This window comes from Pseudoliparis swirei, chromosome 22 (genome assembly GCF_029220125.1).
Source record: "Pseudoliparis swirei isolate HS2019 ecotype Mariana Trench chromosome 22, NWPU_hadal_v1, whole genome shotgun sequence".
Classification (NCBI taxonomy): Eukaryota; Metazoa; Chordata; class Actinopteri; order Perciformes; family Liparidae; genus Pseudoliparis; species Pseudoliparis swirei.
In genome coordinates, this window is record NC_079409.1 from 13753919 (window position 1) to 13776562 (window position 22644).

The 22644-nt window shown below is 46.3% G+C and overlaps 2 protein-coding genes across 4 annotated transcripts; one reads left to right on the forward strand and one right to left on the reverse strand.

Annotated features, from left to right (window-relative positions):
* Nucleotides 1-613: 613 nt before the first annotated feature.
* LOC130213249 (NADH dehydrogenase [ubiquinone] flavoprotein 1, mitochondrial-like) lies at nt 614-12652 on the forward strand (the record flags this gene model as incomplete). Its single annotated transcript, XM_056444726.1, has 11 exons — nt 614-679; nt 1949-2031; nt 2120-2290; nt 2395-2578; nt 2658-2847; nt 2963-3145; nt 10867-10896; nt 10996-11162; nt 11254-11335; nt 12138-12283; nt 12410-12652. Coding segments are annotated over 11 exons (1398 nt in total), but the record flags the coding sequence as incomplete, so codon positions are not given.
* Nucleotides 12653-12842: 190 nt separating this feature from the next.
* On the reverse strand, nt 12843-20644 carry khdc4 (KH domain containing 4, pre-mRNA splicing factor). Of its 3 annotated transcripts, none has more exons than XM_056443649.1 (13): nt 19977-20644; nt 19527-19655; nt 19353-19432; nt 19205-19257; nt 18943-19109; nt 18601-18812; nt 17899-17959; nt 17115-17175; nt 16740-17002; nt 16517-16660; nt 14732-14841; nt 14559-14644; nt 12843-13625 (listed from the first exon to the last, which is right to left on the reverse strand). In XM_056443649.1, the coding sequence occupies exons 1-13, from the start codon at nt 20172-20174 to the stop codon at nt 13396-13398; spliced, it is 1794 nt and encodes a 597-aa protein (XP_056299624.1). In that variant the 5' UTR covers nt 20175-20644; the 3' UTR covers nt 12843-13395. The 3 variants fall into 3 exon arrangements, 2 of the variants coding, with proteins under 2 accessions (XP_056299624.1, XP_056299625.1); XR_008835385.1 differs by having other exon boundaries at nt 13613-13625; nt 14732-14813; XM_056443650.1 differs by lacking the exon at nt 12843-13625 and having other exon boundaries at nt 14552-14644; nt 14732-14813.
* Between the last annotated feature and the right edge of the window lie 2000 nt (nt 20645-22644).

A 22644-nucleotide genomic window follows, 5' to 3' on the forward strand; every position in this document is an offset into this window, starting at 1 on the left:
AAAATGTATCAAGGGGAAATAAATGGCTATACTTAGTTCTGACATGTCCCAGGAAAGGAACCGACATAAACAATTAATCATGGTTGAATTTAATTTAACTTCTTTCAGGATAGTATGCCTGCTGGCTCACTGTCACACTTGGGTCACTTAAATAGAACAGAGCCCCCATTAATAATATTAATAACACGTATAATGTGCTTTTCATACATAACGAGTCATAATGTCTGTTGTGAAAAAGGCCTGTCGTCAGATGGGTTAGTATTTAGTGGTAATCTTCAAATCAACACTCAATTTATACGCCAGTAAATCACGCACAACGTCCCTTATGAGAGCGTCTATGTGTGACGTCATACATTAAGTGTTAGTTTGTTTGTTTGCGTGTGCGTGAGCACGCACCCGTGAAAGATTGGGTACCTGTAGAGCAGCCATGGGATCGGATGTGACGCAGTTCATTAGTTAATCCTCTTAGTGTAATACAGCTGACCTAGCAGGCCCACACGGGAGCTCGCTTTCAGAAATCGGGTTGATTTACTAGAAGTCCAACGGAGGCAGAAAGTATTCAGAATAAACGTGTTTGAAGAGGGTTGAGGGTCGGTCTCCTGCAGGATGCTGATGCTGCCGCCTGGGCGGATGCTGTGGGGCGCCGCGGCTGACCTACTGCACTGCAGCGCAATCACAGGTAGGCATGCACACACACACACACACACACACACACACACACACACACACACACACGCACACGCACTTGCAACACGCACCCTACTCTACATCTCAGCACACTGACCTATAAAGTTACTTTCAAATACAAGCGTGACAGATTATTGAAACGCAGCAAGAGGCCAAATAAGCAGATTATGCAACAGAGCTAAAGATAAACATGATATGTTTGTATTCGCAATTTTGGGTCCACGGGTTTTTGGGCTCGAGTATGTTTTTATATCGTTTTATGATACAAAACGATTGGACAGTGTAGATGTAGATGTATTCTAATAGTTTACGGTTCTTTTAAGTGTTATAGAAAGTATCCAATAGGTAGCCTATAATTAATTAAATGTGTATGTCTTGCATATATTTTATTGTATGGTAAATATAACTATTATAATCCCATTCCATGTTCTGTCAAATGTATTTATATTACACAAAGTGTTTTCTATATGCTGTGTGAATCCCACCAACCATATTACGCTGATGTTATTTTCTTGATTAGTTTTGTGGTATTCAGATCAGTTTGGTTTGATGTGCTCAGAAGTTGTCACAACATGTTTTCATTTCTTTTAACAGTGGTGATTTTAAAACTGTTAGAATTGGAAAATGTTTTAATCATGAATTTTTAATTCCCCAAATTCGGACAATTCACGGAAATAAATTGTACGAATTCACATTTAAACTAAAGATACACGTTTCAAAACACAAAAGAATTCTCGTCAGCATCGTATTTACATAAATGATGTAGAGCTGCAACAATTATTTGAACAACCGTAAACAAACTACTGGACTCTCTTCAGAGTCTTCACACCTATTTGTTTGCTTCTTTTTTTACTTTAATATTATGTCATATTTATTTTGGAAACTATGTTTGTACTGTGAATGTGATTCATTCTCCGACTGTATAGTTGTGTATAATTTAGATATATTTATGCTGTTTGTCTCTTCATTTGCCTTGGTGTTTTTGAATAGTCATTTAAGTTATTTCTTAGCATATAAATCCCTAAACATGTCTGGTTCCAGCTTCTCAGATGTGACAATTTAATGTTTTTGTTCGTCATAAACATTAATAAACATCTTTAGACTGTTTGGATGTACAAACATTTGGAGAAGTCACCTTGGACTTCATCAATCAATAATGAAAATAGTTTGAGCCCTGAAGTGACAGCATCTCTCATCTCCATGCGTCTATCATCAGTGCCTCATCAATTATACTCCTCTTTTATCTTCTCACTCTCACCAGGTGAAGCCAAAAAAGACCACGTTCGGCCCTCTGAGTGACGAAGACAGGATATTCACCAACTTGTATGGTCGCTATGACTGGAGGTAACAACACAGCAGGAGAAATACAACCTTCCTCTCAGTTCTTGAAGACCTGAAACTATAAACGCTGGTTCATCTCTCTTCCTTACAGACTCAAGGGCTCCGTGAGGCGAGGAGACTGGTACAAGACCAAGGAAATCATGCTGAAGGGATCGGACTGGATCATAAACGAGATGAAAGTCTCGGGGCTCCGTGGCAGAGGAGGAGCCGGCTTCCCCACCGGCATGAAGTGGAGCTTCATGAACAAGCCAAGTGACGACAGGTAGGAGAAGGAAACCGACATCAGCGTCACTCGCACCGCCGATCACACTCTGGCGATGTGGCCTATCGGTGCATTGGGTGTTTCCTTCCTCCCTGTGTCCTCAGACCTAAGTACCTGGTGGTGAATGCTGATGAGGGGGAGCCTGGGACGTGTAAGGACCGTGAGATAATGCGTCACGACCCCCACAAGCTCATAGAAGGCTGCCTGATCGCCGGCAGAGCCATGGGCGCTCGAGCCGCCTACATCTACATCAGAGGGGAGTTTTACAACGAGTCCTCAAATCTACAGGTACACAAAGGCCCCGACGGGCGACTCGTCCATCTGTAGATGCTGCGTGACGCCTCCTGGTGTTCTACTCTTCCAACAGGTGGCTATTCACGAGGCATACAAAGCCGGCCTGATAGGAAAGAACGCTTGCGGCTCCGGGTTTGACTTTGACGTGTTTGTGATGCGGGGGGCCGGCGCCTACATCTGCGGGGAGGAGACGGCCCTCATCGAGTCTCTCGAGGGCAAACAAGGGAAACCCAGACTCAAGCCACCGTTTCCTGCAGACATCGGTGAGGTATAAACGTCACAGCCTGAAACATCTGTTTTCCTGCTGGAGTGGATGACGGGTTTGTGTTGTAATTCCAGCTCCTAAGTCATGATGCACTGCTCCATCTCTACCTCAAGGTGTGTTTGGATGCCCAACGACAGTCTCCAATGTGGAGACGGTTGCCGTGGCGCCTGCGATCTGTCGTCGAGGCGGCGCTTGGTTTGCCAGCTTTGGGAGGGAGAGGAACTCGGGGACGAAGCTGTTCAACATCTCCGGTCACGTGAACACACCGTGCACGGTGGAGGAAGAGATGTCTATTCCTCTACGGCAGGGGTTCCCAAACTTTTTAGGCCACGCACCCCCTTCTACATCCCGACCGGGTTCACGCACCCCCAATCCCCCACACCGTAAAAAAAAAACGCAACGGAGTTGTTGCCGGGGGGGGGGGGACTTTTTCTTTGCTCCGTCCCGATGCGCGCGGACCGGCGTCGGAGCTCTGCGGCGACCACGATCGACGTATTGAGCACCCCTGCATTCAAACATTAACCCTTGTGTTGCCTTAGGGTCAATTTGACCCGAATCAATATTACACCCTCGTGTCGCTTTAGGATTAATTTGACCCCATTCAATGTTTAATGTCGGTGTTCTTTCGGTAGTCAACAAACAAACATAAAGTGCCTCACACTTAAACTTGGAAAACAATATTAATTCTAATAATTTTCTGGAGGTTTCAATTGCTGGCGTCAAATTGAACCCAAAGGGTAAAATATGTTAGTAAATATAAAGGTAACAGGAGGGTGAAACATTGAATCGGGTCAAAATGACCCTAAGGCGACAGGAGGGTTAAATAGCCGAGAACCTCCTCACAGAACATGATCACACATAACCTCTTCACACAGAATCAGAATCAGAATCAGAATCAGAATCAGAAACAGTTTTATTGCCAGGAATGTTTACACAAACGAGGAATTTTTTTTGGCGGTAGGTGCAACATTTGGACATGACAAACAACAATCATCACGACAGAAAGACAACAAATAATGTGAAAGTGTTTGGGTGTGTGCTTCAAGTGATGTGTGTTTTAGTTAAAAGTGTATGTTACATGTGGCGTGTGTTTAAGTTAAAGTGCATGTAAATAAAGTGGCATGTGTGGAGGAGGCCTCAAGTTAAAGTGCATGTTAAAGTGACGTGTGTGGAGGAGGCCTCCAGGAGGGAAGAAGAAGGAGGAGGGAGGAGGAGTAGGAGGAAGAGGAAGGAGCGGGAAGAAGGAGGAGAGAGGAAGGTGGAAGAAGAGGTGGTAGTCCTGGGGGTGACAGTCAGTCAGTCCCGGGCTCCATTGATGAGCCCGACTGCCGACGGGAAAAACTTTGGTGTGGCGGGTGGTCTTTGTCATGATGGACGCAGCCTCCTCCCGAGGAGGGACTCGAACAGGAGTGTCCAGGGTGGGAGGGGTCAGCGACAATCTTTCTGGCCCGCTTCAGTGACCTGGAAGTGAACAGGACCTGGAGGGAAGGCAGATTGCAGCCGATAACCCTCTCGGCCGAGCGGATGATGCTCTGCAGCCTGCACTTGTCTTTGGCCGTGGCTGCAGGGTGCCAGACGGTGATGGAGGAGCAGATGATGGACTCAACGATGGCCGTAGAATTGTACCATCATTCTCCCTGGCAGGTTGAATTTCCTCAGCTGCCTCAGGAAGAACATCCTCTGCTGGGCCTTCTTGGTGATGGAGCCGATGTTCAGCTCCCACTTGAGGTCCTGGGTGATGATGGAGCCCAGGAAGCGGAAGGACTCCACAGCGTCGACGGGGGAGTCACACAGGATGAGAGGGGCGGTGGGGCTGCATTCCTCCTGAAATCCACAACCATCTCCACTGTCTTTAGAGCGTTGAGCTCCAGGTTGTTCTGGCTGCACCAGGTCACCAGGTGGTCAGTCTCCCACCTGTAGGCGGTCTCGTCCCCACCAGAGATGAGTCCAATGAGGGTGGTGTCATCCGCGAACTTCAGGAGCTTGACGGACTGGTGACTGGAGGTGCAGCTGTTGGTGTACAGGGAGAACAGCAGAGGGGAAAGAACACAGCCTTGGGGGGAACCTGTGCTGGTGGTCTGGGAGCCTGAGACGTGTTTCCCCAGCCTCACGTGCTGCTTCCTGTCGGTCAGGAAGTCTGTGATCCACCTGCAGGTGGAGTCGGGCACGTGCAGCTGGGAGAGCTTGTCCTGCAGCAGGGACGGGATGATGGTGTTGAAAGCAGAGCTGAAGTCCACAAACAGGATCCTGGCGTAGGTTCCTGGGGAGTCCAGATGCTGGAGGATGTAGTGAAGGGCCATGTTGACTGTGTCGTCTGCAGACCTGTTGGCTCTGTAGGCGAACTGCAGGGGGTCCAGGAGTGGGTCGGTGATGGTCTTGAGGTGTGACAGGACCAAGCGTTCAAAGGAACCTCCTCACACAGAACCTCCTCACACAGAACCTCTTCACACAGAACCTCCTCACAGAACATGCTCACACAGAACCTCCTCACACAGAACCTCCTCATACAGAACCTCCTCACACAGAACCTCCTCACATATAACCTCACACAGAACCTCTTCACACAGAACCTCCTCACATAGAACATGCTTACACAGAAGCTCCTCACATAGAACCTCCTCATACAGAACCTCCTCACACAGAACCTCACACAGAACCTCCTCACATATAACCTCACACAGAACCTCCTCACACAGAACCTCCTCACACAGAACCTCCTCACACAGAACCTCCTCACACAGAACCTGCTTACACAGAAGCTCCTCACATAGAACCTCCTCATACAGAACCTCCTCACACAGAACCTCCTCAGGTTCTATGTGGTTCTATGCTACATTTGTTAAACTTTTGTTAAACTTCTTGCCATGACATATTGTTAAACTTGATCCATCACATTCCAGTCCTGATTTCAAACTACTCTTTAATATCTAGATTAGAGAAACAGTTGGCTGTTTTTCGCCAGTCCTGATATGCAAGTCAAATTTAACAACTTTTTGGATATGATAAAGCCCCCAAAAGGGCAACATTCCTAAAATAGAATAATAAGAACTCATTGAAATACAATAGGTTCTTCTCCGACACTTCAGGGTATCGAACCCCATCCCAGTAAACCAGGAGTACCGTTACCAGTGCCTTTTGTCTTTTTGGGGCTACATGGGAAGTCGAGCCCCAGTTTCAGCCGCCTGGCTCCTCGTCCTTCTACCAGCCAGAGCTACAACAGATAAACATTGTCATTATATATGATATGGTTAAATTGGTTAAAATATGGTTAATATGGTTAATAGTATTTTAGTATTAGTATTTAGTATTGGTATTGTGTTTTGTTTTATTTTTTATTAATGCTCTAATCCTAATCTAATCTAACCCGCTGCTGTGATCCTGCGATTTCCCCACTGTGACATTAATAAAGGATTATCTGATCTAAACTAATCTAATCTAAAGTCATTCATAAACCAATTTCCTTTTTTGGGCCTGAACAAGTCCTTCAAGAACTTGTGTGCTCTGTTTAGCCATGAATCTGTTCTTTATTGCCGAATAATTTCTGATGATCTCAGTGGCATATTTGGAAAGCTGCTTGAACGAAATCCTCATTTTATATAAAGCCCCCAAAAGGGCAACATTCCTAAAATAGAATAATAAGAACTCATTGAAATACAATAAGTTCTTCTCCGACACTTCAGGATATCGAACCCCATCCCAGTAAACCAGGAGTACCGTTACCAGTGCCTTTTTTCTTTCCAAGGGAAACATGCCCCGGCCGACTTCAGTTCCCTGTGTACCGTCGCCGCCCCGGAGTCTTGTGCCCCGTTCCCTGCACTGTTTCTGCCTTGGCCTGGTGGGGCTATCTCCTCCTCTCCATCTCCTCCTCTCCATCTCCTCCTCCTCCTCCTCCTCTCCTCCTCCTCCTCCTCTCTCCTCCTCCTCTTATTATTAATAAACCCTTGTTTTGTTTAAGGCTTTAACCGTGGTTGTGACTTCTGCTTTTGGGTCCATGTTGTGTTACCAGAACACTCGGTGTTTGTGTGGGTCGTTCGGTCCCGTCCCCCCCCCGCCACCCGCCGCCGTCGCACGAGCTTCCAATGCATTAAATTGTCGAGCGTCTTTAAAAGTTAACTTTTCAAACTTTTTTTAGGTTGGCAAAAGTACTCGGTGTTGGTGTCGGTCGGTCGCCCCCCCCCCCCCACCCCCACCCCAGGGGAAACCCGCCCCGGCCGACCTCAGTTTCCAGTGTACCTTCGCCGCCCCCGCCGCACTAGCTTCCAATGCATTAGATAGTCGAGCGTCTTTAAAAGTTAACTTTTCAAACTTTTTTTAGGTTGGCAAAAACACCAACTCGGTGTTCGTGTCGCCCCCCCTCTGAAGTCTTTCTGTCTCCTCACTGGATGTTTTTTTTATTTTGCATGCATGTGTCATGTCCCACCTTTCACCTTGAAATGGTGAGCTGCTTCTTTTTTTTTGATCCTGCTTTTTATATCTATATATTTTTTTATGAATTGTTTTTACCCCCATGTAGACATCGATCTGTTGAAAGCATGCCTTTTTCTTTAGGCGTCCCAAAATGCAAATTGGCTATTTTAATGACCATTTGTACAGTTTAAAATGCCGCTTTTTCTTTTGTAACTTTCTTTTTTTTCTTTTTTTTTCTCACTCCGAAGATGCCAAAGCAAAAACCTACTACTTGTTAACTTTGCAGTGAGATTTTTTTTCTTTTCTGATGCTGCAGGTCGGCCAGTGTGAGGGGCGTTTCTATCGGTTTGCTTTGATTCTTTATTTCTATTTCCAGACCTAAGGATGTCAGTTCCCCGTGTACCGTCGCCGCCCCGGCCGACTTCAGTTCCCCGTGTACCGTCGCCGCCCCGGCCGACTTCAGTTCCCCGTGTACCGTCGCCGCCCCGGCCGACTTCAGTTCCCCGTGTACCGTCGCCGCCCCGGAGTCTTGTGCCCCGTTCCCTGCACTGTTTCTGCTGTGGCCTGGTGGGGCTATCACCTCCTCTCCATCTCCTCCTCTCCTCCTCCTCCTCTCCCTCTCCTCCTCTTATTATTAATGTTAGTTAGTTAGGCCTTTGTATTCCTCTCGGAACATAGGCCATTGATGAATTGTTTCCACCCTCGTCTGTCCTGAGCCATCCTCTCCAGCTGTTTCCACGTCAACCCCTTCTTCTTGAATTCCTGCTCTGTCCTCCTTCTCCAGGTGTTTTTGGGTCGTCCTCTACCCCGTTTGCCTTGTGGTTTCCATGTCAGTGCCTGTTTTGTTATTGCTGTTGTGTTTCTTCGTAGTGTGTGTCCAATCCAGCTCCATTTTCTCCTTAACAGCTGTATATTTTTCTTAATAAACCCTTGTTTTGTTTAAGGCTTTAACCGTGGTTGTGAGTTCTGCTTTTGGGTCCATGTTGTGTTCCCAGAACACTCGGTGTTCGTGTCGGTCGGTCGGTATCCCCCCTCCCACCCCCGGCCGACTTCAGCTCCCCGTGTCCCGTCACCCGCCCAGAGTCCTGTGCCCCGTCCCCATGCCATTTAGTTTGGCCTCCATTTGGCATCTAGCCGGTTCACGCGGCTTGTCTAAAGCTTTAGTCGTGGTTGTGAGTTCTGCTTCTGGGTCCATGTTGTGTTACCAGAACACTACGTGTGTGAGCCGGCATCTAGCCGGTTCACACACGTAGTGTTACCAGAAAACTACGTGTGTGAGCCGGCATCTAGCCGGTTCACACACGTAGTGTTACCAGAACACTACATGTCCTCCAGCTCGCCTGACAAACTGAAGAGAGACATTTTTCCTCCTCTAGGTCACTGACCTCTTTGACGTTCTTCAGGCGAAACTCCTTCTGGAGAGCCTCATTTAGTTTGGCCTCCATTTCTAAAACCTCCATTCTCAGCCGCGTGAGCCGGCATCTAGCCGGTTCACGCGGCTTGTTTAAAGCTTTAGTCGTGGTTGTGCGTTCTGCTTCTGGGCCCACGTAGTGTTACCTGAACACTACGTGTGTGAGCCGGCATCTAGCCGGTTCACGCGACCCCCGTGCGCCTGTGAAATGTTTCCATTGAAATATTTTATGTTGGGAGAACCGGATCAACCGGAGTAAAAAACCCAACTTAAATATGGAATGTGCAAACTCCACACGTCACAGGAAGGCGAGCGTGTTTATTGTCCTCCAGCTCGCCTGAAGAACTGAACGATTATTTTCCGCAAAGAGAGTTTTTTGGGCTTTTGGACAACTCTTATCTCCTCCAGGCTGCTTTTGATTTCGCTCATGGCCTGGAGAAGATGGCCCTTTTCTTCTTGCCACTGGAGCTGTTGACTGTTGGATTGAGTCAATGACTCGGTCAGCGCAGCCTGCAGCTGATTGCTAGTCTCGCTTTGGTGAGCCAAGTTCATTTCTGCGTCTTCCTGGCTCTTCTTCAGTAACAGAAGGGTCTGGGCCAGGTTGATTTCGAGCTCCCACTGGCTCTCCTTTTGCAGCTGAAGGGCCTCCTCCAACTGCTTTAATTTGTGGTCGGTCTCAGCTTCAGTGACCTTCTTCAATTCGAGTTGAAGCTCTAGGTCACTGATCTCTTCAACTTTCTTGAGGCGAGACTCCTTCTGGAGAGCCTCATTTAGTTTGGCATCCGTTTCTAAAAGCTCCACTTGACCTCTCAGAATCGCATTCTCTTTGGAGAGGAGCTGGCTGGTGCCCTCGTCTACCTCCTCTTCGACGTCCTTTATGGGTTCTGGGGCCTCAGTGGGGATGGTTCTTCTTTTGCACTGGTGAGGTATCCTTTGTGGTTTAGTGGGCTCAATTCTTGGCCGGGTAGCCTGTCTACCAGCTTGTTCACCCCCACGAGCTCCCTGAGCTACTTGTGGTGGGCGCTCTCCCTGCACCAGGCACTGTTTCCTCCAGGAGGTTTGGTTATTTTGTGTCCGGGGAGAATTGACCTCTGCAGACTGATGAACCCTGTTCTTGCTGCAGAGAGTGGAAATTCTGTTTTCCTTGATCTTTTCAACATTCTTGAGACAAGACTCCTTCTGGAGAGCCTCATTTTGTTTGGCCTCCTTTTCTAAAAGCTCCACTCTACCTCTTTGAAGTGCATTCTCTTTCATCAAGAGGAGCTGGCTGGTGCCCTCGTCTACCTCCTCTTCAACGTCCTTTTTGGGTTCTGGGACCTGACTGGGGGTTTCTGAGTCTTTCAACACCCCACAGGGTTTGTTACCCTCAAGAGCTTTCTTTGCCGCATCTTCTGCTTGAGCCTTCCTATCCCTGATAACTGCCCTTTGTGCTTGATCGGGTCTAAAGGGACCCCCTCTGTAGGGATTATAGTTCTGGGGCCCAGAAATGACACTCATATGCCAAAGCGTCCTGCTATCGTCAGGGTTTGGGGCGTTGTAGGTGACGCTTATGTCCCCCTTAAACCTCCTCCGTCTTTGGTTGCAGTGGCTGTAATTCATTGTCTCCATTTGAAAATTATAACTTTCTGTGTTCTCTGTGTTTTCAGAGGGCCTTTGTAGAGATGGTGTAGAGATGGTGTGAAGATTGTGTTCTCAGTGATGCAGAAAAAGAAGAATCCTGGAAAGTACTGACTGGAAACGGTAAGGTTTACAAAATACCTCATATACAGCTTCAGAGACTAAAGCCAATAAAGGGATCAAAGCCTGCTGTGACGTCATCACATTCTATTTGCTCACTCTCGCTCTACGCGCGATCTCGCTCTATACGCGCGCTCTCTCTCTCGCGTGCTCTCTCGCTGCGATTGCATCACAACATGGGGGGGGGGGGGACCGGCGTCGGAGCTCTGCGGCGACCACGATCGAAGTATTGAGCACCCCTGCATTCAAACATTAAATAGCCGAGAGTTTTTTTCAGCGTAAGAAATACGATGTGTGGCGGGAGTGCATGAGTTAAGACCGAAATGACACTTGAGAGCCCTGAGAATGTTTAATATTAATTATTACACCATTAGACCACCATTACATTTTTCCTCTCGCGCACCCCCTAGAGGCAGCTCGCGCACCCCCAGGGGTGCGCGCACCACACTTTGGGAATCCCTGCTCTACGGGAGCTAATAGAGAGACACGCAGGTGTGTGTGTGTGTGTGTGTGTGTGTGTGTGTGTGTGAGAGACTTTGACTTCATGGGATGCTGACATGTGCCCTCTCTCCTCTTGTGTGATCGTTGTAGGAGGAGTGAGGGGCGGCTGGGACAATCTATTGGGAGTGATCCCCGGGGGGTCCTCCACTCCCATCATCCCTCAGCATGTGTGCAACGATGTTTTGATGGATTTCGATGACCTGGTCCGTGCAGAGACTGCACTGGGAACAGCTGCCATCATAGTCCTGGACAAGTCGGTAAACAGATCCCAAATGTAGATGAGACGATGCACTGCAGCAACAATCAGTCTGGAGAGATACATCTGACGATTGTATTTTTTTCATGCAGACTGATGTGATCAGAGCCATCGCCCGGTTGGTTGAGTTCTACAAACATGAGAGCTGTGGCCAGTGCACCCCCTGCAGAGAGGGTAAGGAACTGCACAATGTCTGTCTCACTCACAAAGACAGCGTGGGCGGTTTCTGAGAACGGCCCCTGAGTGCAGACGTTTAACTGGCACCTCCACCTCTCCTCTCCCAGAGCAACACACACACTGTATACATGGTTTCCCCCTTTTGTCATTTCCTGCCTCTGTTTTGGTTTCTTGAGGTCGTTGAATGCTTCTTTTAATGCATTGAGCGTCTTGCTGGTTGGTGCTTGTCTGTTGGAGTGACATATTTTTAGATGAAGGCCAGGAGGCCCCCTTACACGTTGGGCGTCTGGACTTGTGCCCAGTAGGTGCATTCAGTAACCCATCCACACACTCCGTCACCATGCAGTGAGTTGGTTTGGAAAGGCATCACCTCATCTGTTGATGCTTTTAAAAACTAATACTCAATATTTTTCTTGGTGGCCTTTTCTCTCTTTAATAAGCTAGAATAGTCATGTGCACATCCTGAAATAGCCATGAATATAAATACCAGTAGCTGCACACTGGAATTAGAGCTCCTTTAAGCTTTCACACACATGACTTGTGAGGTGAGAGAAGTAATATATTTAGGAAAAGGAAACACTACTGGAAGGTAACATACTCTTGTACAAGTTAATACCCTGTCATGAATGTATTTGTGTTAAGTATAACAAACTAAATGTAAAGTATTGTACATTTTCTAAGATTTTCTGGTGTATTTACCTGAATAAAATCTGTGTTGGGTCAAACCATTGCTCAAAGGTGACGGTGCTCTTCAGTGAGTGCTGTTCTACTGCATTCCCCGTTCCCGTTTGTCCTTCAGGTGTCGACTGGATGGATCGGATGATGTGGAGGTTTGTGGGAGGAGAAGCAGCAGCGTCAGAGATCGACATGATCTGGGAGCTCAGCAAGCAGATCGAGGGTCACACCATCTGTGCCCTGGGAGACGGAGCAGCCTGGCCTGTGCAGGTGACGTCATGTCTCCAAAACATGAAGCTGTCTATCAAACATTAACCGAGGTGACAAGTTCAAACAATAACTTAACTCATTTACATTTAACAAGAACTTTTGTTCCTCTTCATTTTTTAACCGCAGGGACTGATCCGCCACTTCCGGCCGGTGATGGAGAGTCGCATCGCTCAGCATAACAAGGAAAACCCTCCGAGAGAGCCCGACATCGAGATGATCTGAAACGCCATGTCAGCATTCAGTCCTTCATTACTAATAATAGATTTTGTTCAACGACATTGTGTACATTTGCTTTAAATATGAAACGATTTCTGTACAGATTAAGAATGCAAACTGCTGTTTAAATATTAAACTTATTTCAAGTTCAAATGGATCAACATTGCAAAAGCTTTCTAGGCAGCATGTTTTCAAAAGTTGTCACAAGAGTAAATCTATTTGTAATCAATTCTGCAGCAAGGTGGTCGCCGTCTATCGTCAAGGCAGAGCCGTTTGGGATGAAATATGGCAAAACAGATTTTTTTTTTTTTAAGAGTCAAATATAGGAAGAATCACAAGCTCAAACACTGCAATAAATTAAGTTTATTTATTTCATAAAAACATGAATAAATCCATTAGGTCTACTAGGTATTAGTCCAGGATGATCTGTACAAAAAGATCCGAATAGGAAAGAATGGTGTCACTGACTTGGACAGGGGAAAAGGAAGAAGGGCAATTTACAAAAAGCTGTGCTAGGGAATAAATGGAAAGTGGTCATTGGCTTGTGATATTGTTTTTACAACAACACAATATTCAAACACTTCTGTGTTCAAACCTTTCCAAATCAAACTGGAGGCAGAATGTCGCTCTTCTGAGCATCTACACATCCACAAAATAGCTTGAGCATCAGTCCTGCAAATGTTCGTCTTCAAACTCTAACGTGTGCACCAGAAGAAACAACGTAGTTTTCCCAAAACATAAGAATGTCCATTTGGACCGAAGCACTAAGATTACGCTGCAACCAACATGTGGCTGTTAAGCGTCATCCACGTGGTGAGAGAACACGGGCTCAGTTTACGTGTGAACATGTCGTGAGACTCGGCACAAAGAAAGCACCGAGGAGACGTTCCTCTGTTTTAGGGCGCCATCCAGAAAGGCATAGGCTGCTGCTGCTGTGGCTGTGTTTTAGCACGGGGGGTCGCTGGGGGGGGGCAGCGATAGCCGTGTGTCCAGCCTGAGGAGGTGGGGGGAACTGCCCCAGGGTTACCTGGCCCTGAGGCTTTGCAGGTTAGGTGGTCTTCCTCTTCATCTGAAGAGTCGCCGGTGTACGCCACCAGACCGGTTTTCAATCTCTTCATTGAGGGCTCTGAAAGAAGAACAAGGGGGAAGCGTGCAGACGAAAGGAAGGGGTGGGACATTTGGGGACAAAGAGAGAGAAACATGGAGAGAGAGAAAAAAACCACAAAACAACAGCGGCAACAATCGGACAAGTTCAAGTTAATTATTCGTAACACATTTTGGGAGAAACAAATAGTTAATAGATTAAAATCATAGTTTGTCAGAAGAGTAGAGGAGGGGGCAGCCATTTGAAAGCAGTCATTGGTTGGTGGGGAGGGACAGCGTGTTGGCCATCCAATCGAGCGGGAGGACAGCGTGACAGGACGAGTCGTGCCCCACCCCCAATCAGAATCCAGCATCACCCCAGAGACACATGGAAGAGAAGAAAAACACAGAGAAAAAGAGAAAAACACAAAAACAGGAGAGATTCTTGTTAGTGAGGAAAGCAAACAACCAACAGACAACCCCAGACTGATGATGTCATCAGAGCGGGACGGTAAGGTGGACTCGATATACAAGACTTCTTTTTTCCCCCTACTTTTTTTATTTTTTATTTTTATTTTTTTTACAAACGACTCAAACGATGTCCCAGCTCCGCCTCTATCTGTGGATTTATAGTCACAGAAGCAGAATCCTGAAAGAATCTTGAGACGCACGAGGCCCAGCTTGAAGTCGAGCGAGTGGAAGTACTGCCACGAAAACGGCATCATTAAAATCCAAAGAAACAAACGGTTTGGACCAACTAGGCGTCTTGATCCATCTGATGCTATACCTCGTTAATCTCAAGTGAAACAACTTGGATTCAGAGTCTCGTGACCCAGGAGGGTATTGATATCTTACAGCTCTACATTGCTGCTGTGAATAGATCTGGGCTGAGCCTCTAAAGGGCACAGTCCACAGTAAGGAACTGCAGCTTTGGATTTGGGCAGCGGTGTGTCAGTCCAGAGGTTAATGCCCTTACCCACAAAGCCGTGCATCGCCCTTCGCTCCTCCATCTTGGGTCTCACTCCATTCACAGGCAGCAGAGGTGGAGGCATCAGATGCCGACTGGAGAAAGAGAGAGAAAAGGGGCGAGTTAACTTTGTCAACTGGCGCTTGAACGCGATAAATATTTTATTTTGAAAATCTGTGTACCTGTCCCTCTCACTCGGCGGGCCAGAGGAACTCTGTGGAGGGGGTCCGATAACCTCTGGGCTGCCCATTGGGAAGCCTGCACCTAAATTAGTCATATGAATGGGTCCATGCTATGAGCAGAAAAACACACAGGCGCGATTAGCAGACATCCTAATCCCTGTCCTAATATGACTATAGATTTAATACTATACCAGCACCTAAGTGAAAACACCGTCCTTGTGAATCGCTTACCACAAGTCTGATTACTGACAACTTCTCCAGCCACTATGATACTTAAGCTTATCAGTATTAATAATACCCTTTCCTGAAACTCCTTACTACCAGTAGAAAGACACAGGCACACTGTAAGTAAACAACAACAAGAGCAAACAGCAGGCCACGTCATCTCAACCAATGCACTTCAAAGGTTTGAAGAAAGGATCAATAGGTAAACAGGGAAGTAATAGAGCAGCGAGACACAGATTGGATGATTGGTGATGAACAGTGGCGGTGCGTCCATAGGGGGCGCTAGGGCGCCGCCCCTCTTAACATTTTGAGATGAAAAAAAAGAAAAAAAGAAAACAAAATACATCCTGTCAAAAACATTATATGCCAAATCATTTAAATAGTAAATATACCGTGTTGACGCGCTAAATGTGTGTGGGAGACCGTCAGCCTGTCAACAACCACTTAAGTTAATGTGAAAAAATATAATATATCGCCATTATCACAGAGAGAAGCCCCGCCCCCTTTACGGGACACCGGCCAAACATGTGTGTGCGGGGAGCGAGTAAACATTTCAGTCGTTTCGGCAAGGACGGCTTCTCATTGGCGGATGAGACGCAAATCTTGGGCCACAAAAATGTGCGCTCATTGGCCAATGACATCGTTTTATTATTTCACGTGACTGGACTATTTGGCAGATCAGAGACCCGTATGTTCCCTCCGCCAGAGAGCTCCACGGAGCTACGGGGAGCTGGTCAGCTGGAGGCTCAGTGAGTAATTCTGTTTAGTTTCCCCTGTCTGTCGTTCCAAAGTCCTGGGACTGAAACTCTCTGGACTACAACGGGGTGAGGGATCTAAAGAGCTGCAGACAAGTGGAAAGCACGAATCTTGCCGCAGTTATCTAGCTTACAGCATGAAGCTAACTCGCTAACAGCATGAAGCTAACCCTGTTTGCAGACCGAACTGGCATCGAAAACACAACGAAGAAGTTCTGAAAAACAGACACATTCCCTCCAGAATAATGAAACAGGCTGGTTACAGACATGATTGACTTTAACCAGAGAGTTATTGAGAAGTTTGCCAACTTTAAAGAGAGGAGGCTACTTGTCTTTACAGTAGTGGGTCTACTCTGTCACCCAATGTAACATGTGATCTCTTTCTGACTCTATTCTGCTCTGAACCTCTTTCATGTGAGGGTGAAACTCTTTTATTTTGCAAACCTCTGAAACCCAACCCAATGTTCCTTAAAGCTGCTCTGAACCTCTCATGCCCAAAGTTACAGTGTGTTGATAGTTATTATTGGACAGTGTTGAGCACGCTGTGTTCTTGAAATAAAGCTTTGTGTTCTACTATATTCTACTCAAAACCTCTTTTCTTCTCATTGTTGAGTGATATTTAAACTGCGCCCCCCCCCCCCCAAAAAATTCACCAGCCGCCACTGGTGATGAACCCAGTGACTCGTCACACACTGCACAGGTAAAGGCATGGGGCTACTAAGGTGGAGGAAAGCAAAGAAGGGTAAACAAAGTAAAACCCTGCAGAATGAAGAGAGGTTGTGACGGTGGAGGAGCCGTTTATCACCTGGTATCCGAGCAGGTTGCTGTTAATCTCGTCGGGGACCTCCTCTGTGAAGCGTCTCTTCTGCGGTGGTAAGACTGGAGCGGCGGGAGTCGGAGCTTTCGGTGGCGCTGCAGCTGATGAAGGAAAAGGCACAGGAGGAAGAGTCTGCAGGGACGGAAGGATATATAGGAAGTGTTATTGCTTGGTATGCTGTACTCATGTGGTTTTAATGGCTCTGTACTACCTGTGGCATCGTGCCCGAAGCAGGAGCATGGCCCGGCGTTGGAGGGAGGGTGTGAGCGGGAGCGAGGGCGGGGGGGAGGGAGTACTGAAGAGGCACACCTGCGGGGACTGTGGGATGTATAGGAGGTGGGACGGTGTACGGTAAAGAGACGGGTTGTGTCTGAGGGGGGGGCACAGGCATCGCGTAGCCCGGCTGGTATCCAGCGGGCGGGTAGTACGGAGGCTGCGGAGGCATCCCGTTCACCACGGGAGGCTGTGTGAAGCCTGGGGAAGGAAACGGATCAAGTCGCGCTCTCCCAATGACTTCGACAATCAATTGTATTGACAAATCAAGTGATCAATGCCAACCACAGAAAGACAACTGGCTAGATCTTACCTTGTTGGATTGGCATCATGGAGCTCATTTGATTGAGGAAGCGAGAATAATCTGCATGGACCTAGAGGGGGAGAAACATTGTACACCATGTTAGTGCATCAAGGATCTGAAATATGAAAATTTACAATTGGAACTCATTCAATGAAGTCAGCAAAAAAAAGTAAATTTTTTTACAGCCCGATCCTTTTCCTTATTGCATAAACCTTCAGTATAATAATTACAACCATTAATTATCAAATGCCATTCATCGATCCCTCCTGGTAGAAACAGACTCCCTTTGAGCTTCTACAGTTTTCTTGTACTTTCTGCAGGAAGCAGCATCTCAAACTTGTGGTATAAAATATACAGAATACTCACTCCACTATCTACAGTTTAGTAACGGATGTGTGGCAATTTGTTTTTCTCTCAGCTGCGAACGCTCAGATGATTGATGCTGTTCATGCAACAGCTGGTTGGTAACAATGATTTAGTTTGACAGCGCAACACGACTTGGAAATATCAGATGTGGCAACCTGCAATTATATTGATTAATGACCTATTTATGGATGATAATCTAGTCAATAATATAGTGTACTAAATTGATGTGTATCCTTGGATACGTGTGGTTGTTTCATGTGTTCAAATGTCAAAGCAGTCGTAATTAATGTACCGTGAGCTGCGGTCAGCGAGCTCCTCCTCCAAACAGTTAACATTGGCAGTGTTCACACAAAGCACGCATTTGGAGTTGTGTAAGATATCAAAAGTATCATGGTTTAACATTGCACAGGAACAAGAAATCACTCACCGTCTGAAGAAGATTCTCACACAAGGTTTTTGCTGCTGCAAGTCCTTCTGGTTTAGGATGACTGGAGAGAGAACAGACTTCCTTTAGTTATGCCTAGTAGTAGTAGTAGTAATAATAATAGTAGCAGCAGCAGTAGTAATAATAATAGTAGTAGCAGTAATAATAGTAGTAATAATAATAGTAGCAGCAGCAGTAGTAATAATAATAGTAGTAGCAGTAATAATAATAGTAGTAGCAGTAATAATAGTAGTAATAATAATAGTAGTAGCAGTAGTAATAATAATAGTAGCAGTAGTAGTAATAAAAGTAGTAGCAGTAGTAGTAATAATAGTAGCAGTAGTAGTAGCAGTAGTAGTAGTAATAATAATAGTAGTAGTAATAATAATAGTAGCAGTAGTAGTAATAAAAGTAGTAGCAGTAGTAGTAGTAGTAATAATAATAGTAGTAGTAGTAATAATAATAGTAGTAGCAGTAGTAGTAATAATAATAGCAATAGTAGTAGCAGTAGTAATAATAATAGTAGTAGTAGTAGTAATAATAGTAGTAGTAGCAGTAGTAGTAGTAATAAAAGTAGGAGCAGTAGTGCCTACAATGCTGCAAAACCCTTTGTGGCTAGTTCATTTATTAGTTATTATACAAGCAGGAATAACTTCTGAGAAGCAGCGGTTCTTAATCTTTCCTAATTCAAAGTACAACCATCACCTGATGTAGATGTACATGGGTTCAAAGGCCTCTCTCCCAGAGGCCGGCTCTAAACAGCCGGATCCTTTCCCTCTCAGGAAGACTTTGGCCCCCGTCTCCGCCTGGATGTGCTGCAGGTATGAGCAGCCGGGGCCCTCGACCCGCTCTTTGACCACAAAGCCCATGATAGCGTGCTCCAGGCCCACAAAGATTTTATCTTGAACATAATGCATCTATAAAAAGGAAAGATAAATGTCAATAACACAACCATATGCATTAAATAGTTTGCTTTCTCAGCAACACTTTTAATGGAAGTATAATCTGACTTCATCCGGTATAAAAAGCCTAAGGAATCCGCCTTACTCCGGACTGAAAGTGTGGTTTGTGGTGGTTCAGTGAGGGAGGAGGGGGGTGATGCTGCTGGTAAACTGTGACTGAAGCCCCGCTCGGGGAGAACGGTGATGAAGACGAGGCGGTGGCAGCCTTCACGACACCGTGGGTGATGATTTCCTTGATTCTATTAACTGCCCCTGGAGAACGAGGGAATAGAAAACCATCAGTCTCATCATGTGATGTACAAAAGACATCCACTCAGATTTTTTTTAAACACTGAAAAGGTACGGACTGTCGACGAGCTCTCTCGTCTGTCCTTGGACATGCAGATACAGAGGCCGATCCCTGAGAGGAAAGAGCAGAAACGACGTGTTAACAGAACAGTTCTAGCACCAAGTCGACTATGATCACTATCTGAAAACGAGAGCGCCAGAAGTCACCCTGGAAGCGCTTTGCCCTTCTCCTCTGCCGCCATGTAACGCCCTCGGGTTGAAACCGCAGCACCGCTCACTTTACTGATCTGCAGACCAACAAGTGAGATATGTCCATAAGGACTCCACGAGGCGTGTGATGAAGCTACTTCTGGAGATACGATTGTCCACATTGATACTGACCTCATCCTGCGTTTGCCCACGTGTCAACAGATTCCGACAGGTGATTGGTACGTCATTGATCTCCACCTCAGCTACAACCAGGTCATCTTTGGCCTTTGCCTGCATCGGAGGCTTCCCAACACCGATAGCCTGAGAGAGGATGGGAATCAAGAGATGAAGTGTGTGTGTGTGTGTGTGTGTGTGTCACTCCATATTAATCGGGGCCACTGTCACTAAATTGGGGCAAAACATTTGTATTTAGTGTAAAATATTAAATGCATTTGATTTCCTGAGCAAGTTTAGTAGAAACAGATGGCAAACCAATAGCTTACACGGTATTACAATCATATTTCCTTCCGACACGTGTTCACACTCGCACTATGGCCTCACATTACAAACATGTTGTGATGGTCCTGCATTAGAGCTGGTGTTGAGCGGAACAACTCCTGCCTAGGAGAACATTATGCTCACCTTGTCAGGGGGTCCTGGGACTCCGATCTGTGAGGGCTTGAGTTTGCCCTTCGCTACCAACATCGCGTTGATCTTTGCAGCCACCGCAGCGGCAGCATCCAGAGCCCCGGTGGGAGCAGCCTCTGCCTCCCCCAGGCCACCAGAACCTGGGCCCGGCTGGTCCCATTTGCTGCGGCGGCTGGGAGGCCAGAAGGACATGGCAGCGCGAGGGGATGAACTCCACAGCCCGAACAACACCTGCCGTTCACTGCGGTTGTAGACGTCTTGGAAATCGACCAAGTGGGGGTTTTTTTTGGTCCAACTTATTTGTCCCTCGCGTATTTAGTAGCCCAGGCACGCGTGTACATTATTTCACAATATCTCACACAACGAGTCACGTCATGCGACGACAGGATAACCAGGAGGAACCCGCGCGGAGGAGCAACAACACTCCGCCGCCATGATTGCAAAAACTGGCTAACGTCGGCTAGCTGTCCGGCTAACAGGAAGGAGCTGAGTGGCAGAGGAATGTAAAACAGCCCTTTGTCACGCGCTCACCCTCCGTTCTGGGTTCCGCAATATGACATACACGTCTGGTGAAACGCAAATGGTCCTCCCGGTGTTAGAATGACGGTGAACCCCGCTGGACGAGAGGCGGTGAAGCTGCTAGCCTCTGCTCCGTACCTCACTGTTTCCGTCTCCGGTTACGTGTGTCCTTTGGCCTTCACGCCACCAGGGGGCGCCAGATACCAGCTCAACCTTCCACCGGGCACCGAGAGGTTCAGGTGCCCTCACCTGTCCCACCTTTCAGCACTTCCGTGCCACCCGTGGCGAGTTTCTGCGGAGGAGGCATCAAAGTGTCCGGTGGAGGGAGGAAGCCTTCAGCCGGAGGACACGCGTCATGCCGGTGCAAGGTAGGTTCGAGCAACCAAAAGTGCAATATTTCTCAAGATGTGTTGTAAAATGCATCGTGTAGCTTTTAAAACACTGGTCAGCATTTAGTCTGTTCGGTGATTTGTTCTGTGGCTCCTTGAAGTTTTTGACAGATGGGGTGTGTGCTTGTTGCGTCACTCCTTCAATGCAAATAAATGCAAAGAAAGCGTTTAGTGTTTACAGCAGGGGCGTTTGTAGGATACAAAGAAACGGGGGGCTAAGGGGAGTGTCATGACTGCTTATGCCCAATTTCTTTTTGGGGCCACGGATATCCATTGTTATAGACATCATTTCAGGGTCATAGTGATATGTTATGCTCATTTGGACACTATCACTGAGATAAAGATGAACTAGTTCAGTGTCAAATATAACATTCAATGGAAAAAAAAACATTATAATAATATATATTAGTGCAAAGAATTGAGAGATTTCGATGTTTAATTCTTGTATTTCAGGAGACAGTTTCTAATAAAATAGCGAAGAGCTATCTTGGGGGGGCTGAAGCCCCCCTATAATAGGCCTAACGATGCCCCTGATGTCAACCCTTCTCACACAGTGATCTCAAATAGCTCTTTTCACTGGTGGGAAAATAGATGTATTTGTGGTGAGTTTAGCTCATTAGATTAGTTGCAACACTAGAAAGTCAAACATAAACTCAGGAAAAACAAATATTTTATGGACCAAAATGTTTTAAAAAGACCAATATATTTCATGATATCTTCGTTGCATTTTAATATTATTTACTGGCTGTCTTTTAATATGATGTAGACATGGTCACCACCTCTCTGGCATAGAGATCACAAACCTCTTGACCTCTCTCATTGAACTTGTTGAACGTTGTCCGAGCTGTACACTCACAGTAGAATATTCTTAGCTTCCTGTGCAGAGACAGACCACAGCATCATGCCTCAGAGTCACTCTGTGCTCCGGTACAGGTGTTGAGTTACTGACCACCCAGGAGCTCGGAAACATGGCCAGGAGGTGCAGGTTACTGTGGAAGGTGAGAACGCTGTGTGGGGGCGACATGGATCAATAGATTGAACAACCGGCAGCCCTAGTTGGATTTCTTTAGTCCCGTGTTGACAACAGTCTGCAAAACCTTTGATTGGCCTGTCATGTCTACGTAAGAGGAAATGGCGTGTTTAAAAAAATGGCTCAGTATTAGATTTCAATTACAGCGCTGCCTCTGTTCATGCTCATCTAGAAGTGGAGCTGCTTTGAGTTTGCTTTCTAATTTAAGAGTGGAAGTAATTCATGTTTTTTAATAGTACAGAAATGAAGCTGCCATTTCTGAATAGATACATTTTAAAATGTGTGTATGTTGATAATTACTAAGATTTGACAACTGTGAATACATTTGTAGGCTATTGCTCGACAGGTGTCATCAACTTTAACTTTAGTGTTATTGTTTTTTTCATTGTTCACTCTTCAAAGTTATGGACAGTTTCCAGGCTACTTTGGTTTGCTCTTCTAGTCAGGAGTTTTTTATCCTACGCACACACACAAAAAAGTGTATATTATATATTTAAATTGTCAAGTTTTAATTTGTCACAACATTATGCAGTAAAACACTGAGTCCTACACCGCAGATAGAAAATAACTCAGTATTTATCGGGGAATTCTGTATTTTTTAGGGTGTTTGCTCCTTTCTGGGTGAACTTGTTCTGCAGTGTTGCGCCCTCAGGATGTAAGCTGGGAGGTGTCTCTGTTACTGGGATGGGTCAGTTACTGGGCCACCTGAGCTGGAAGGTCAGCC